The sequence below is a fragment of the Adiantum capillus-veneris genome, chromosome 8, assembly GCF_014529385.1.
Source record: "Adiantum capillus-veneris isolate H3 chromosome 8, ASM1452938v2, whole genome shotgun sequence".
Lineage (NCBI taxonomy): Eukaryota > Viridiplantae > Streptophyta > Polypodiopsida > Polypodiales > Pteridaceae > Adiantum > Adiantum capillus-veneris.
Window position 1 is genome coordinate 74317771 of NC_140938.1, and position 17790 is coordinate 74335560.

The window sequence follows — 17790 nt, forward strand, 5'->3', positions numbered from 1 at the left end:
TATACTCAAACACTTTAAGTGCAAGGATCATTCTTCCATACCATGCTGAACAATTCTCCATTAACAGTTCCGTGTTTGAAAACACGGTTTTTTCCTAGCTTTTGTTTTCGGCGGGGCCCTCGTCGAAACTCCAGAAAAGGTTTTCTTCACTTAAATTTTGTAGGTTTTAGATGGCGAGAGTCATTTCTCTTATTGTGGAGTGCATAAATGTTCAAGTGCAAAAACCTTTAATATTACTAAGGTGTTACCCTAGATGCGAGGTAAGCCTGAAACATTTCAAGACCCATGCACTCAAAATCTTCTGAAACTTGCAGAAATCTTCTAGATAAATTCATATCCAGTGTGCTACATCTTTGTCACAGTCTTGCCTCGGCAGCTTCTCTATGAAAGAAGCTGTCAAGGTCTTTTCATAAAGACAGAAATGAAATGAAATGATATAACTTCATCAGAAGGCCAAAATGACCTATGAGATCAATCCGTTACAAACTTGTGAATCTGGTACCGTGTCTGAGTACAGAAAAGAAATACTAAAATGAATCTAGAAGTGCTACTAGCTCGAACTGTGTGGGGTATGTGTGATCACTGATATATTAACGTCATCAGAAGGCCAAAATGACCTACGAGACCAATTTGTTACCAACTTGTGAATCTGGTACCATGTCTGAATACAAAAAAGAAATACTAAAATGAATCTAGAAGTGCTACTAGCTCGAACGGTGTGGGGTATGTGTGATCACTGATACCAAGCGGGTATGCCTTACGGCAGTCACAATGGGAGTGGATCCAACAGGGGTATCTAAATACTTTAAACTGGTGGAACTTTACAACGGAGATCTCTGGACTTGTCAGAGAAGCCGATCATGATGCTGCTCATTCTTTTAGAGTGGGAGGGCTTGATCCTTGAAAGACATCTATGCCTACAAGGACCGAGACCTTGTTTTTTAAATATGAAGATAGAGTGATACGATCAGAACTAGACAATGAGTGGCAGCATCGAGAATAGCCACCTCCATGCCACCAAGATACCTCCATGCCAACACTGAAACCTGAGATATCATAGGATGGGTGTTTTCAACTAGTTTAGCATTCTTTCGCATATGAGGAATGCCTTGCAAAAAGAGAGGCCAGGTGAGTCTGGACCTGAGATGTACATAGGATTAAAAGGGGAAATGCTGGCCATTATGAGAGTTAATGGAATCTGTGGTGCAAGAGAATTTGGATGATGCACTTGCTATTTTTGAATCGTGAAAATAAAAAATGATGGAAAAGTGTGGAAGGGAAGAGGATGCTTTGCTGAAGATGTCAAGGGCAAACTTGCCGGATATAAGAGTAAGCTTGATGCAAGTAAGGCAATGGTACAACGTGTTTGCATTCACAACAAGAAATATTAGAGATGAAGTCACATGCAAAGAACCGATTGAAGGCATAAAGCGATGTGGTCAAACAATATGAGGAAACACAAAATGGATAGAGGTGGTGAAAAAGAAAAAGAGTAGGCCTTCACCTTCTTTTCTTAGTATCATCTACTTTCCGCCTTCTTCCTCTGTATCTGCTAGCCTAAATGGGCAATCGTCTTATGTTAGCATGGATGATGGTATTGTGGAAGTACCCAAGTAGGAGAGATCATGTTAGTTGGGGACTTAAATGCAAAGATAGCTTCCTGGCAGGTTGCCTCTTTTCACACATCAGTGCAGGATTTTTGTGAGTATGACCATGCATATCTTGGCATTGAAAGATTTTCCCATGATTTATTTAGACTCACAAAGTATGGTTAGCCATACTCAATGGCATAGCTAAATGGCCATCGTCAAGACGATTTACGTGTTACCCACACCGGCATGGTGTCAACAAAGTGGATTATGTATTCACTCCGCTTGCTCTTATTCCACTATGTGTGAGCCTATGTGTTTCAACAAGACCTATTGGAGTTGCTGCAAGTCATGCTGTAACAAAGTTGGACAGCCCAAGTCAAGATTCTACCACGACACAACAAAGATTCACTATAAAACAGTTCACAAAAGATGACACGGCCCAGCGTAGTTCTGTGCCAAGAGGTATTGGCCCCAAAGATTGGCGCCCCTTTCGGTATTTCTTTTAATATTAATCTGTGTGCAAAGTATAAGAGAGTCCTCTGGAACTCTCACTCAGACTCTGCATCCAGATGATCTGAGTAATGAGGCCCTTGCACTTATTTATTCTTACAAGGGATGCCCAAAAGCAGAGCCCCAAAAGCAGAGCCCCAAAAGCTTCTAAAATCAAAAGCAATAGTTTCCAAAAGCAAAGCAACTGGTCTATTGAAGAGCTCGCTGCGGCTGTTCTCTCCTCGCCCCCGCCCCCTACTTGCCATCGCGCCCCCTTGCTCGCCTTCGCCCTCCCTCCCTACCTTCTCACCGCTGCCCTGCCCTGCCTGCTGCCTTGCCCCACCGTCCACCCGCCCTGCCGCTGCTCGCCCACCTGCCCTACTGTTGCCCGTTGCCCTACCCACCTGCTCCTTGCTGGCCCGCCCGCCTGCATACTACCCCTAGTCCATTTCCTCGCCGTCTTGAGTCCTGCGTGACTGGTTCGTCAGCACTTTTGACGTGCTCGGTCCAGCAGGAGGTTTTCCGTTCGCCGACGCCTCTTCGCCCTTTCTTCACAGCAGCAGACACAGATGGAGGCTCAAGCTCTACCATAGAGGGACTCCAATGAAGTCCCCTTGCCCGACTCCGTTGAGCCCACCATTCGACTTGCTCTCTCACCGACAGAGCAAGCGAGCCTACTAGCTGCGCAGAGATGGAATGCCTTTAGGCGACTTCCGTCATCTGCCAGATTCTCGGCACCAGACCCAGCAGAGGAGAGCTACGTGATCTTCTCCAGACCCGCCTTCTCGCAGAGGTAGGCAAGATCTTGGATGTTCAGTTCCTCGGATGCGGCTACTATCAGATAGAGTTCGATACTTTTGTGATGGCGTCCAAGGTCATCGCGATGAGCCCCTTGGCCATCCGAGTAGTTCGTGCCCACTTTCGACAGTGGACGCATGGTTTCGATCCAGCTACATATATTCTGGTAGAGGAGGTAGACCTTCCCATCTCCGTTTGCTTTCCTCGTTTGAGGAGAGAGTACCTGCCACTTTTGTCCAGGATAGGCCTAGAGGTTGGGACTGTCCTGGACACACCTCGCGCCGCAGCCCCGGTAGCTGCCAAGGCGGTCGGCATCCCCTCAGTACGTGCTCTGGTTAGGGACACCCACACTCTCTTGAAGGTCATCCTAGTTCCTTGAGTGAGTGGGGGTTGGTTTCAACAGAGCGTGAAGTATTCGGGCCTCCTGAACCATTGTTTCATTTGTCGACAGATGGGCCATCTTGCGAAGGCCTGTCCACGGCAGAGACCCCGACCTACACGACAGGCCCAGTGTTAGCCCTCAAGGGCTAGCCAGCAACAGCAGACAGAGTCACAAAGTACGCATGCAGAGCCACGCTCCGAGCTTGGGACTCAAGCAGAGAAGGGATGGTAGCAGGTTCGTGGTCGACGTCGGCAGGGGCCGTCGCGCTAGCCTGGCACTCAGAGTGGTGCCCATGCTCTTGAACCGATTCGACCCTCTTTAGCAGGACGAGGTCCCTGCTCCAGCCCCCACCTCAGCCTCACCCTCGAAAACCCCTCCCCCGTCTCCACCTTCTGCCTCTACCTCTCCATCTCGCCCCCCGACCTCTGTCGTCCCCCCCTCTCCACCTTTTCCCTCGCACCCCCTTGCTCCCTCATCTCCTCCCGCTCCATCCCCGCAGTCATCCCAGGGGGCAGGGCCTTCCTCGACTACTAGGATATCTCTTGGCAGTGCTTTAGCCATGAGTCGCTTGGCGAGAGAGGGATAGCCTTTTTTGCGACCCCCTCTTCTGGTGCAGACGTCCCCCTTTGCAGCAGTTCCTCGTGGTTTGACAAGCTTCAACATTCGTTGTCGTTGGGATTTCTTTTGCCTACGACTTTACACAGTTTCTCGGCGACCCCTCACCAAACCTTGAGGCGGCCTACTTCAGAGTTCATGTACTGTTCCTTGCAGCTAGGGGGATAGAGGCCTTGGACTTAGTGGTTGGCTTCTCTTTTCCCCTATGTGGCAGGGACCAGGCTGAGTGGTCTCTAGACTCAGTGTTGGAGTGGCTGCAGACACAGGCCCTAGAGTTCTCTCATCACATGGGAGACCTAGGGATTACAGACTTTCTTCAGACTTTGTGGCCGTTGGCCAAGTTCTCTGTGACACCTCCAGACGCAGCAAGATGTAGACACATTGTGGTTCATTTCTTTGCTGACACACAGAGCCCGCCATGTTATGTACACATACATGCGGACTCCTGGACAGAGGAGGTTGCTTTGCGCACGTCTCGTTCTACTTGGGCTTGGGCTAGACACTCTTTGCAGTCACGCCTATGTCAGGGACACTCGGATGCGGATTACCCTCATCCAAGCCTGTCTCGAAGATAGCACGGTTAGCTGTTGCTGTAGCATCAGTTCTCTCTTGCTCTCCATGAGGATCGTCTCATGGAATGTGCAGGGATTAGTTGGACCCCAGTTTCAGCGTTAGAGGGGCCGACTGTGTCAGGAGCTTGAGCAATGCCTTGTGGGATGAGAGATTGACCTTCTTATGCTACAAGAGCATCATCTGTGTGAGAGCCTCATTAGACGCTGTGGTCAGCTTTTGCGTTGGCAATATGAGACTTTTTGGTGAGCTGCGTTTGGACCTGGAGGCATCCAGGGCGGGGTATGTATGACTATTGCGGATTCTTTGCAGCAGGCCATTGTGGGCAAAGGGATTATTGTGCCAGGCAGGGCTCAATGGATCACTATGCATGTTCAGGGTTGCCTCGTGGGCTTTCTGAACATCTATGCGCCCAATGTGGCGAGCGCACGTGTGGAGTTTTGGTGTCAGATTGTTCAGTCTCTACCACGGACAGAGCAATGGTGCATTGGGGGTAACATCAACATGTTGGAGGACCCCTCTGACAGGATTGGAGGTAGCCATACTTCTGTGCATGGAGATGAGTTGGTAGCTTGGGAGAGGTTTTCTATGACTGCGGGTTTCAGATGTGTGGCAGCATTCTAGCTTTGTGAGGCCCCCAGATAGCCTGGCCCTTCTCTCGTTCAGACTGCAGAGTGGGAGGAGTGAATCTATCTCGGATAGATCGCTTCTACACTAGTGACCACTTCTGTGACTTGGGTGGGATAGTTGGCATTCTGGCTGGGACTTCCTTTTTGGACCATGCACCAGTGATCCTCACAGTGACAGATAGGCAGAGGAGGGGGAGCACGATGCTACGCATCCCTGAGAGGGTCTTGCTGGACTCTGCGCTCAAAGAGCGAGTTGTGGCTCTTTGGACAGAGAGCTTAGACATGCAAGATTCTCCTGCTCTGACAGAGTGGCCTCGGGACTTGGTCGGCTTAGTCCACTCTTTCTTCAGGAGTCTGCGGATTGCCTGGCTGCAGCGAGAGGAGGAGCAGCGTCTCCGACGGGGCGTGGCTTCCTTGCAGAGGATGCAGAAGCAGCATCCAGACAGTCCTTGGTTGGAGGAGTAGCTGCAGCAGGCTCACCAAGAGGTTGTCAGCACAGAGGAGAGGCGCCATGAGTTTTCTTTCCATCGACAGGCATCTCAGTGGACCCAGGGGGGTGACAGAGTGACAAGCGCTTTCTCTGAGGCAGTGGGACCCCGCCATATGTATGCCAAGGTTAGTCTGTTGAGGAGGCCCGACGGGTCAGTTGCTTCAGAGCCAGAGGACATGCGTGCAATTGCTACTGACTTTTACCGAGATCTACTGTCTGCAGATCCTCAATCAGAGCGTCAGAATGCATGCAGAGAGTAGGTGTGGGCATAGATGTCTTGTCTTTTGACTGAGGAGATGCGCCAGAGGCTTGAGCTGCCTCTTCACATAGAGGAGCTACACGCGGCTCTTAGAGCACTTCCCCGTGGTAGCTGTCCAGGTGAGGATTATTTGACTCCGAGCTTTTTCTTGGAGTACTGGGACTTGCTTGGCTCATATCTCTGCAGCGCTTTTCAGTACATCCTGCACACAGGAGAGATGTCTGACAGCATGAGTGAGGGCCTGATTTACCTCATTTCCAAGGAGGATGGCTCCTTGGATGAGATTCGATATTGGATGAGATTCGATAGTGGCTACCCATCACCATCCTCAACTCATCCTACAAAATTCTTGCCAAGGCTCTGAGTTTGAGGATTCAGCCACTTCTAGAGAGCATTATACATGGGAGACATACAGGTTTTGTCAAGGAGCGTAGTATTCTTGACAACATCTTTACTTTTTGGGAGGCTTCTGCCCTCGCGCGGCTCTATGGTGAGGATCTGGTGATACTTCTTCTCGATTTTAAGAAGGCCTACGATAGAGTTGACTGGGACTCTTTGGAGGGCATTGTATGTAGGATGGGCTTCTCAGATGCTTGGATCAGAGGTGTGTCAGTTCTGCACAGACGGGCACACAGTCAGGTACTTTTGTCAAGAGGTAGAGGTGATCGTTTCATGCTCACATGTTCGGTCAGACAGGGCTGCTTTCTTGCCCCTTCCTCTTCCTATTCTATGCTGAGGCAACGAGCAGGTTTTTGGTTTCATAGCAGGTTGGTTTACGTGACTTAGCGCTTTCTATTTGGGGAGATGAGCTACTGGATGCTGAGTTTGCAGACGACTCAGCCTTGTACTTGGATGGCCAGGAGGCCAACCTCCACAGGTGTGAGCAGGCTCTCTGAAGCAGACTACAATGTCACTTTCATAGGACACACAGTTAGTACAGTTGGTCTGGTCTGGTTCACACTGGACGGACTCTCTGGGCTGGCAGTGACACGTGGCAGGGATACGGACGGTGGTCTAGTGGACATCGTGGCCAGGTCACCACCCTCAGTTTGGAGATAGACTTAGATGGATGACATTTATGAGCCATTGGTGGCTCTGTATGGTGGGACACATGAGTAGGAGCTGTTGGGTCATGATCATCTTCTTCTTCATATATGGTCCAACGTCGTCGTCTAGGGTAGCGAGTCTATACACACAGCACGTCTGCACCATCCCTGCACATCTGAGCCTCGACACCCCCATTGTACCCGTGAGTTCTGGGCTAGAGCTGAGTGTGCTGCTACACCAGAGTCTGTATCGGTTCTTTGAGATAGTCGAGTCCATATGTTCTGGTCTGCTACTGTGTCTCTGTGTTGATTAGCTGATATCTATTGTTTCTTGTGTTTTCATTTTGTTTTGAGTGAGATGTCATGCACATTGCACTGAGGAGCACCCACTGTAGAGACCACGATACACTATCCGCGCTACAGGTGCTCTCATTTTTGGCACACCCGGTGGGACCTCAACTGAAATCTCACTCTCTGTTGAGGTATAAATCGAGGAGCTAGCTGGTTTTTACCTAACTTCGCCTACTTTTCCTTGCACTGTGCAACTTGTTGGTAGGGTCCTCTCTCGCCCTGGTCCAACCAGCTCTCGTCCTGGTCTAGGCCTTCCTCATCCTTGGTCTAGTCCTTCCTCGTCCCTGGTCCAGCCTGGTGGTCTAGTCACTTGCCCTGGTCTAGTAGAGTCTAGACCTATGTTCAGCCAGTGTAAGGTCTTCTTGCCCAAAGTTTGGTTGGGTTTGTGGTCGCTACATGACACATACAAGGCGGTCATTAGAGCGTCAAAGCGCACTACTGAGTCCTCTGAAGTACTACAATAGAAGAGGACCCTTGGTACCTAGTAGAAGTCCACCAACCTCATCACCCATACCTCCACATACGGCATCACTCATTCCTCCATCCGGTTCCACATCTTCCAGATCACCTTCCCCAGTAAATCTCTCTCCTATTTTGTTACAGCAGGCTATTGAGCAACGGGCTCCTGAGCAAGAGGCCATGGAGGCGTTGACCAGTGTTTTGGCCAAGGTAAACATCAAGTTTCCTACCTTCAAGGGAATCTCCTCAGAAGATGCAAATGGCCATGCAAGGAGGTTTGTATCTCTCTGTAAAGGTCGTGGTCTTAATAGAGAAGATGATTATTTGGTACTCTTTCCATCTACCTTGGATGGCCTAGCAGATAAATGGTCAAAATCAGCTTACAGAGAACTAGAATGTCCTTAGGACTTGCTCAGCTTAGTCGGCTCTTTCTTCAGGAGTCTTCGGGTCGCCTGGCTGCAATGAGAGAGGAGGAGTAGTGCCTTCGACGGGGTGTTGCTTCGTTGCAGAGGATGCAAGAGCAGCATCTAGACAGTCCTTGGTTGGAGGAGCAATTACAGCAGGCTCTCCAAGAGCTCGTCAGCACAAAGGAGAGCGCCATGAGTTTGCTTTCCATCGTCATGCATCTCAATGGCCCTGGGTGGGTGACAGAGTGACAGGCACTTTCTTTGAGGTAGTGGACCTCAGCATACGCATGCCAAGGTCAGTCAGTTGAGGAGGCCCGACGGGTCAGTTGCCTCAGAGCCAGAGGACATGCGTGCAGTTGCTACTGACTTTTACCTTGATTTACTGTCTGCAGAGCCCCAGTCAGAGCATCAAGATGCATGCAAAGAGCAGGTGTGGGTAGAGATGTCTTGTCTTGTGACTGAGGAGATGCTTCAGAGGCTTGAGCTGCCTCTTCAGCTAGAGGAGCTGCACACGGCTCTTAGTGCACTTCCCCGTGGTAGCTGTCCAGGTGAGGATGGCTTTACCCCAAGATTTTTCTTGGAGTACTGGGACTTGCTTGGCTCGGATCTTTGTAGCGCTTTTCAGTACATTTTGCACACAGGTGAGATGTGTGACAGCATGAGTGAGGGCCTCATTTACCTCATTCCCAAGGAGGGTGGCTCCTTGGATGAAATTCGACAGTGGCGCCCCATCACCATCCTCAACTCAGCCTACAAAATTCTTGCCAAGGCTTTGAGTTTGAGGATTCAGTGACTTTTAGAGAGCCTTATACATGGGACTCGTCAAGGAGCGTAGTATCCTTGACAACATCTTTACTTTTTGGGAGGCTTGTGCCCTCGCATGGCTCCGTGGTGAGGATTTGGTGATTCTTCTTCTCGATTTTGAGAAGGCCTACGACAGAGTTGACTAGGATTTTTTGAAGGGCACTCTACGCAGGATGGGCTTTTCAGATGGTTGGATCAGAGGGGTGTCAGCTTTGTACAGACGGCCACACAGTGAGGTGCTTTTATCAGGAGGTAGAGGTGATCGTTTCATGCTCACACAGTCGGTCAGAGAGGGCCGCCCTCTTGCCCCCTTCCTCTTTCTGTTCTATGCTAAGGCGATGAGCACGTTTTTGGTTTCACAGCAGGTTGGTTTACGTTGCTTAGCGCTCCCTATTCGAGGAGATGAGCTACTAGACACTGAGTTTGCAGACAACTCAGCCTTGTACTTGGATGGCGAGGAGGCCAACCTACAGAGGTGTGAGCAGGCTCTTGAGACTTTCTGTTGTGCATCTGGCGCACTGATCAACTGAAGAAAGAATGTGGCTTTCTCGATTGGTAGTGCTCCTACGCCAAATTGGATGCCAAGTGAGGGTTTTAGGTGGATTCTCCCAGGGACTGCAGTTTGGTACTTGGGCTGTCACGTTGGTTTGGACTTGTCTCTCGAGCAGCAGATTGCTCCCCTCCTCCTGTCTATCAGGAGGAAGTTGTTACATTGGAGCTCCGTACGACTTTCTTTGGCAGACAGAGTTGTAGTGGCCAACCAGGTGTTGTTGGCTACTATGTGGTACGTCACTTCTTGTTGGATCTTTTCGTGTTCTTGCATCAGTCAGGTAGAGAGACTGATCAGGAACTTCCTTTGGTCAGGGTGTGACAATGAGATAGCCCGGGCCAAAGTGGCATGGCAGGTCATCATTCTTCCTTGTTCTCAGGGAGGGTTGGGGATCATGGACCCAGCACATCAAAGCAGAGCCATTCTAAGGAAGTTTATCCTAGAAGGATTTCTTGCTTCAGTGGCTTAGTGCTAGAGTGCCTCGGGCTGGAGGCCCCTGGCGACCTTCGACCAGATGGATTTTTACAGAGATGCGCAGAGTTGGCTTGAGCAGGAGACTAGAGAACCGCTTCGCTCTGAGTTTGCTCCGATCTCGCGAGAAGTTGCGGAGAGGCCTGAAGCAGCATCAGCCTACTTGCACGGAGGAGCACCTGAGACATCCCCTTGTGTGGAACCCCATGGTTAGCACTCAGAGAGGCCACTTGGTTGGTAGTAGGCCTCATGTTTCTTGGGGTCCCATGGCAGAGGGTCGAGCATGCACTTTAGGTGATTGTCTACAGTTCTCAAGCTTGTCAGAGGAGCTTCAGGGCATCCAGCTACAGGGCATGAGAGGGGTGTAGAGCATGTGTCAGGAAATCTCAGAGGCAGTACCAGTTGAGTGGCTCACACCTCTCGAGTCAGCAGCGTCCACATGGATGGGAGCCTTCACGCGACTAGAGGTTCTCATCTCAGATCGGGCTTGCTCAGAGACTGTACTCTCCCTGTTTTTCGAGCCACAGGGTGAGGGACCCTTACACTAAGTTTCAATAAAGGCCCCACGAGTGGCAGAGTGTTGTTTTCAGAGGATCCGAGTGGTGGGCATATATAGGAGGACTTGTGTCATAGATCCTGACGCATCAGCTCTCGAGACTAGCTACTAGAGACTGTGGGTTTGGGAGAGCTTTCCTCTGGCACGAGTGTAGTTGGATCCTGGAGAGTGGTTTTGGAGGGACCCTTTCTCCTCAGCAGATCATCCAGGTGTGGTGTCTCTTTCTTTCAGTACACTGTTCGACTGGACGTCACATACTGGCAGCACGGAGAGAGGCTCGTCCTGCTGCAGCACCTCAATGGCAGGAGGAGGGTCTCACAGCTTAGTTCTTGTCAGCTTTTTGGGAGAGGTTATGGGACTCCAGACAGCCAAGGCGAGTCACTTTGTTTCAGTAGTTGGTTGCACATCAAGCTACAGCAGTTGGGAGCTGGCTCATACATAGTGGTCTCTCGGCAGCATGCGCAGCTTGTGACCATCTTGTGGAGAGTCAGTGTCACTGTCTTTGGGATTTTCCTTTGGCACAATAGGTTTGGATTCGTGTTCTTCGGCTGATGCCTCCCAAGTGTACTGCCGAGCTGAGGAAAGAGCTGGCAGCTGCTTGGTCCACTCTCACGGGACCAGCACTTCAGTTTGAGCTATCCTCCACCAGTAGGATGATAGTGATGCAGGGGGGTCGACCTACACTCCAGCCTGCTATAGAGCTTACTCCACAGGAGTGGTGCAGTGAGACAGAAGAGTGTTGGGCGCCCATCTGCGGCCTAACACTCTGGTTCATCTGGCGGGCCCGCTGTTTCCGCATCTTCGAGGCTCGCCCTGTACCACCAGCACAAACTGTTCAGGATCTTTGGCTCGAGCTGATCCATACTCTCAGAGGACAGTTTGAGAGACTCCAGGGCAGCTTCGACCACATGCGGGAGCGCAGAGAGGCTTTCCTTCGACTCTGGCGCCCTAGGCCTTTTTTCACCATGGTCAAGGGCGTGCTCAGATGACACCACCATCCACCTGTGTGGCTCTTCCCTCCTCCCATCTCTTGATTTAGCCTCATTGTACATATGCTGTTTTTTAATTGGGAGATTCTCCCCCTCATGATTGTTGTAGCCCTCTCTTGTAGAGGTGGTTATAGCCCTCTCTTGCAAAACAGACAAAGGCCATAAACTGTCTTAGTAGACATTGACTGTTAGTACCGACGCACTAGACACGACACATCTAGCACTTGTACAAGAGGACAGTCACATCACAAGACATCACTTGACAAATCATATACAAATTCATTCCAAATCTCAGACCATGATCAATCGGCAACGTATTTAGTAATCGCATCTAGATTCATTTTGGACCTCATAGATGCCCAATTAACTAATCCTTATTGCAATCATGTCTATAGAGATTTATGAGACCCAAATGTTGCAGTCATTTCGTCTTTCAGTTCTTGCACTCAAATAAGTCAAGTACAAATCAATCATTTCGTCGGGTAGAGAGAGAAAAGGTGTCCGAGCATGGAATTTGGCTAATTTCAGGAGAAGATTCTCTATGCTCTTATCATATACTTGCAGTTCAAGCTATCATTGACAAGGGTCAAGTACATGGACACAATACCTATTGTTGAACGGCTGCGCCCTGCTCTTTGTGTTTGTGCCGGAGATCCTCTCTCACTATCTTGTTCCTCTCACTACGGGAGAGGGAGTGAGCCACTCGAATCATGATGGGTAGGTAGTGATATGTCCATGGTGTAGCCATCCTCATGTATTCATCTCGTCACATAGTACCTATTGTTGAACGGCTGCGCCCTGCTCTGTGTGTTTCTGCCAGAGATCCTCTCTCACTATCTTGTTCCTCTCAATACAGGAGAGGGAGTGAGCCACTCGAATCATGTTGGGTAGGTGATGATATGTCCATGGTGTAGCCATCCTCATGCATTCATCTCGTCATTGAAGCGGACCATACCTTTGGAGAGGTTTCACCGACATAGATCGATGACTACACAGAGCAGTTTCTCATGCTGACACATGACAGCTTTATTGAGTGCCCTTCATGAATGCACTCGTCATTCATTCATACCACACATCTTGAGGGGTAGTGATGGAGTAGAGTAGACCCCAGATTTTTTTGCTATGCTGTATAATAAAAAGATCCCTCTATCTGCCTCTGTCACCTTCTCCTCCTCTTCTTTGCTTTCCTTCTCCTAGCTCTCTCAGCCTTTGACCTTCCAGTACTTGTAGACACGAGCGTGCCTCCCTTGAACATCTGTTTGCTGTCTATTCTCTAGACAATCCACTCTCCATGTACATCTAACTCCCATATGTCCTGCTCTACCACAAACAAAACGGTATTTTGAAAGCCCATTAAAGAAAACTCTTTGAAGAGTTTCACTTGCTTGTATCGTATGGAGAAAGATGAATCAAGGAGGAATCTTCACGAGAGGGGTGAGTAGTCGAAGAGTGGGAGTGCATTCCAAGCAGAGAATTGTGTAAATAATGTCCATGGTGCACAGTCCCCACTTCCAAACCACTGACACCTACTCTCCTGGACTCTCCTCGATACGCTTTGGCCTTACATTGATGAGATACTAGTGTGTTGTATGTGGGAACTCTCATGTACTTTAGTCTATATTATGCTTTATGCTGATGTTGTTTCGGTCTCTCTCTCAAGCCCTGTCTTGACGTGGTAGTATCTATAGCACGAAGGTTGGGGCCTTGAGAAACATAGGAGGGGAGAATACCCAAGAGGGCATTGGTGTGGAGATGTTGCAGCAGGAGATTGTGCACCAGCAGTGGACTCCTCACAAATCTCAGCATGGATGGCAGTGGAAGAGGAAATTCTGCACCAGCAGGAGCCTCTACATGATCCTCACGTGGGATGTGAGCGGGCACCCTTCCTTCACACCTATGGAGCTAGCCGTTAGCTATGATTAGCTGCCAGGTAGTCATTAACAGCTAGTCACCCGCTCATAAAGGTGTAGATGCCCCATATTATCTGTGATGGCTCGCCAAGGATGTGAAGGTGCTGGAGGAGTCTCTCTCCTGGGACAGTCAAAAGCTTTGCGGAAATCCACAGACAATGATGTAGTCTCCTCATTCGCACCATTGCCTTACTACCATTTTCTGAGGAGGCTCTGAGGAGGCTCTTGGTATTCTTGAGTTTGCCTAAGAGAACTCTGAAGTATTCTGAGCTTCGAGCATTTTATTTCAGATTTTTTCTTGCAGTTATGGATAAGAGTATATATAAGCCCCAACTACCAAAAAAACGTTACATGCAATGGAGGTGGAAACATATTTATTCTGTAACATGAGAACTTCACTGTTGATTTAAATGTGTGTCAGGTCTACTAAAGGTTACATTGTAATGAATTTAAATAATTGGTTGCATTATATACTTCTAAGGAGCTTCAACTTGATTTGATATTGTGCCTCGAAAAGTTTTGGAAAAGCAAAGTTGTGAAATGGAATAAGGACATGCATGGAGTTCTTTTCGCTTCAAACCTTACATGCAAGCCAATAAGGCACACTTGAAATACTAAGACTACTATTTAACATTAAATGGCTTTTCCACCATATACACTGGATCTCAGATCTAGTGCTGCCATGAAAGAGAGAATCAGGATTCAGAGGGCTTATCCTTTGTTGTGTGTTTTTCCAGGCCCTGGCCAAGCAATGCGTAGTGTTCAACTGCTCTGATGGACTAGATTATCTTGCAATGGGGAAATTTTTTAAAGGACTGGCAAGTAGTGGTGCCTGGGCTTGTTTCGATGAGTTCAATCGAATCGATCTGGAGGTGCTTTCTGTGATTGCACAGCAAATTCTCACCATTCAGCTAGCCATCCAGCAAAAGCTGAAACGTTTTATCTTTGAGGATACTGAGATATCTCTGGATCCCTCTTGTTCGGTTTTTATCACCATGAATCCTGGGTAAGCAACATAGTTTGTTTACATTTTTAGCGTAAAAAGATATAGGAAATAAGATGGCATACACATTTTTCAGTTATGCTGGCCGTTCAGAGCTCCCAGACAACCTTAAGGCTTTATTCAGGCCTTGTGCAATGATGGTGCCTGATTACGCACTAATTGGAGAAATCAGTCTTTTCTCGTTTGGGTTCCGTCAAGCTAAGCCACTTGCACGGAAGATGGTTACCACATTCAAGCTTTGTTCTGAGCAGCTCTCATCACAGGTATGAGGGCAGATTACTGTTTTTCTACAGCTGTATTACATAAGTCTCATAATTAGGCTGGAATTTTGAATGCTCCTATTTTGGCCGTTTCACCATTTCCACGGAAGTTTTTTTTCTGTTTTTATTTAATTCATTTTTGCATCCCTACAGTTGTCAGTAACACCTTATAACTCCAATTTTATTAGTTTTTCATGTGTCAAGACACTGATGGGAATCTGATGTATGCATTGCATTCAGTATACATATAAAAACTTCGTCAAATTCCACTTTTGGCCTTTCCCCCATAGGTTTTATTTGCTGTTTCTGTTTCCGTTTCTCTTTCACGTTCTTACTGTTTATGACAAATTCCCTCAAAGTCGTCGTTTTTTCAATTTCCTTTTCTTTTTAGCATCCCCCTGTTTTCCATAAATAGGATGCTCACTACATTTTAAGCTGAGTTTTACTGGTGCATGTGTCATAGGACCATTATGATTATGGTATGAGGGCAGTCAAGAGTGTGATTGTGGCAGCAGGCAATCTAAAGCGTGCTTATCCTGATGAGAATGAAGATGTTCTATTGCTGAGAGGGCTTCGCGATGTGAACGTGCCAAAATTTTTAAGTCAAGATCTGCCTCTTTTTGCTGGCATCATAACAGATCTTTTCCCAGGAGTACAGCCTCCCCAAATAAGCTATGATGACCTTCTGAAAGCTTTGTCCTCAGTTTGCTCTGAACTTAATATTCAGCCGGTTGAAGCATTCACAACAAAAGTTATTCAATTGTACGAGACAACTCTAGTGAGGCATGGTCTTATGCTAGTTGGGCCAACAGGAGGTGGGAAAACCATGTGCTATCGATCACTCGCAATGGCAATGACTTTACTAAATACTGAGGGATCAACAACTTATCAGAAGGTACGTTCTATGATTTAAGGTTCATTCATGTTACAAATTTTCTAAATAAAATTCAGCTAAGGGAAAGCCTCGTTTCTGCCATTTTGTGAAAGAATTTTCACAGAAAAAAAGCGAATCTGAAAGCATCACTGGAAGACCGTAGGATAGTACAGAATATTTCCACCTAGACTAACCATTCCTTATCTCAACAGAGATGGATTGTGTGTCAAGGTGTTAGTGAAACAATCTCTCCTCTGCTCTCCTGGTCCCAAAGAAAGAGTGACTGCAGAATCCTTCTGCACTTTAAGTCTCAATGGTTGTCCTCTGATATGACACCAATCGCTGTGGGACTCCTAGCCCACCAGTTTCTCCATCTAGCAACATGATTCATTAGGCTAACAGCCAATTACATGTCTGGGGTCTTATTCTACCATGCATCCCAAGGTATACTTCCCAACATCCTTAAGTGCACAAGAACTTTCCTGACTCCACAGCAGTACTTCTTGTAGTATTATCAGCCTAGTCTGACTGACTGGATATCATGGTGCTGGGAAAACAGATTGCGGTTCAAGTTAAATTGTGTGCATTACCCTATACCTACTTTTCACTTTTGTGTCACATAGAGATGCAGTGTTGTGTTGATACATACTGGATTTTCTAAGGACTACTTTTTGAATAGACATAGTAATGTGTAGGAGCAGGTAATGAAAGTTGGAAAGGAGGAAGAAGATGTATCACAATCTTTGTTTCCTGCTCTAATTAATGGCTCTTATTTGATCCTTTGAAGCTGTTTTACCTGTAAAACGTTTATAGTCCATAGATAATATCAATGCAAAAGAAAAAATGTTCATATTGCCAAAACATCTGTTTGTTTGGTTTGATGCTAATTTGTAGAAGGGGATTGAATTTTCTAGGCTACAATATCTACTTGATGAAGTTGTTTGTTGAGCTGCAGGTTAAGACTGTTTGCTTGAATCCCAAGTCTATCACAATGGGACAGCTTTACGGAGATTTTGATGAGAATACACATGAGTGGACCGATGGAGTTCTTGCATGCTACATGCGTGAACTGGCTGAGGAGCCATCACCTGATAAAAAGTGGTTAATGTTCGATGGCCCTGTGGATGCTATTTGGATAGAAAACATGGTGCCATTCTGCTTTGAAACCACCACAATGTAAAATGCAGGTTATGGAGCAAAGTGATAATTGGGCGTTTGTTTTGTGCAGAATACTGTGCTTGATGACAATAAGAAACTGTGTCTAGTAAGCGGTGAAATCATTCAAATGTCACCTGTGATGACAATGATGTTTGAGGTTGAAGACCTTGCAGTGGCCTCACCAGCAACAGTGAGTAGATGCGGCATGGTCTACATGGAGCCTAGCTCAAGAGGGGTGGATGTACTTTTTACCTCTTGGATACAAAGGGTCGTACCTGCTGTAGCATCTCATAAAGACAAACTGCACTTCTTATTCAAAGAACTAGTTGTCGGAACCGTGAGGCTAGTGAAAAAGTCACTCAAGCAGACTGTTGCTACAACAGAAGACAACCTAGTTCTGAGCTTATTCAGTATCATGGACAGTCTATTGGCTCCTTACAACAAGGACAATTCTCAACTGAAGGAGGAGGAGCTCCAAAAGCTCTCGCAAGTATGTGAACCTCTTTCTTGTTATTAAGATCTGTGGCTTGTATATTAGTTATACAAAAAGAAAGGTTCATGTCATAGTTACCTGCAACAGAAAATCGGAATAGGGAATGGGGAACAGCAACCACCATGAAGTGCCATTTCTTGTTATAGATACTCATGTTTGAAACACGGAACGGGGATTTGGAACAGAAAGTTGGAATAAGAACGGGGAACGGAGACCTGACCTGTAACTACGGTTCATGTGCATCGCACTCATTCCTCTGTATGCATGGTTCCTTGTTCATTTGTAACAGCTAGCATGCCAATCAAGGTGTACGTCCTTCATCACCAGTTCAGGAGCATGATCATCACTGTAGGTGAAGTTGTGTCATAGAATTGTTCTGACTATAATGTCTTATGGGGACAAATATGTCTTCTAACAAACGAAGTCAAGTTGGTGATGCGAGTTGGAAGGAAAGTTGACCAATCATCCCCAATGTATTATGTTCAAGTATGCATAAATCTTGGTCCCAAGGGATGCTTCTTTTTATTGAAGCATCTTCATGGGCATCCATGTCTCCTCAATGTATAGCTGGCCCTCTCATGCTTTCTCATTATCTGGCCCTCTGCATATCATGGTGTACTCCCCTATGCATGTTA

At 47.4% G+C, this 17790-nt stretch overlaps 1 protein-coding gene across 1 annotated transcript in view; it reads left to right on the forward strand.

Annotated features, from left to right (window-relative positions):
* Window positions 1–17790, forward strand: part of LOC147452380 (uncharacterized) — a 283958-nt gene that overhangs the window by 144433 nt on the left and 121735 nt on the right. Inside the window, exons 23-27 of the mRNA XM_086518094.1 lie at window positions 14105–14373; window positions 14447–14633; window positions 15094–15525; window positions 16460–16651; window positions 16733–17152. Coding sequence (XP_086374220.1) covers window positions 14105–14373; window positions 14447–14633; window positions 15094–15525; window positions 16460–16651; window positions 16733–17152 — 1500 coding nt within the window. The remainder of the gene's footprint in view (window positions 1–14104; window positions 14374–14446; window positions 14634–15093; window positions 15526–16459; window positions 16652–16732; window positions 17153–17790) is intronic.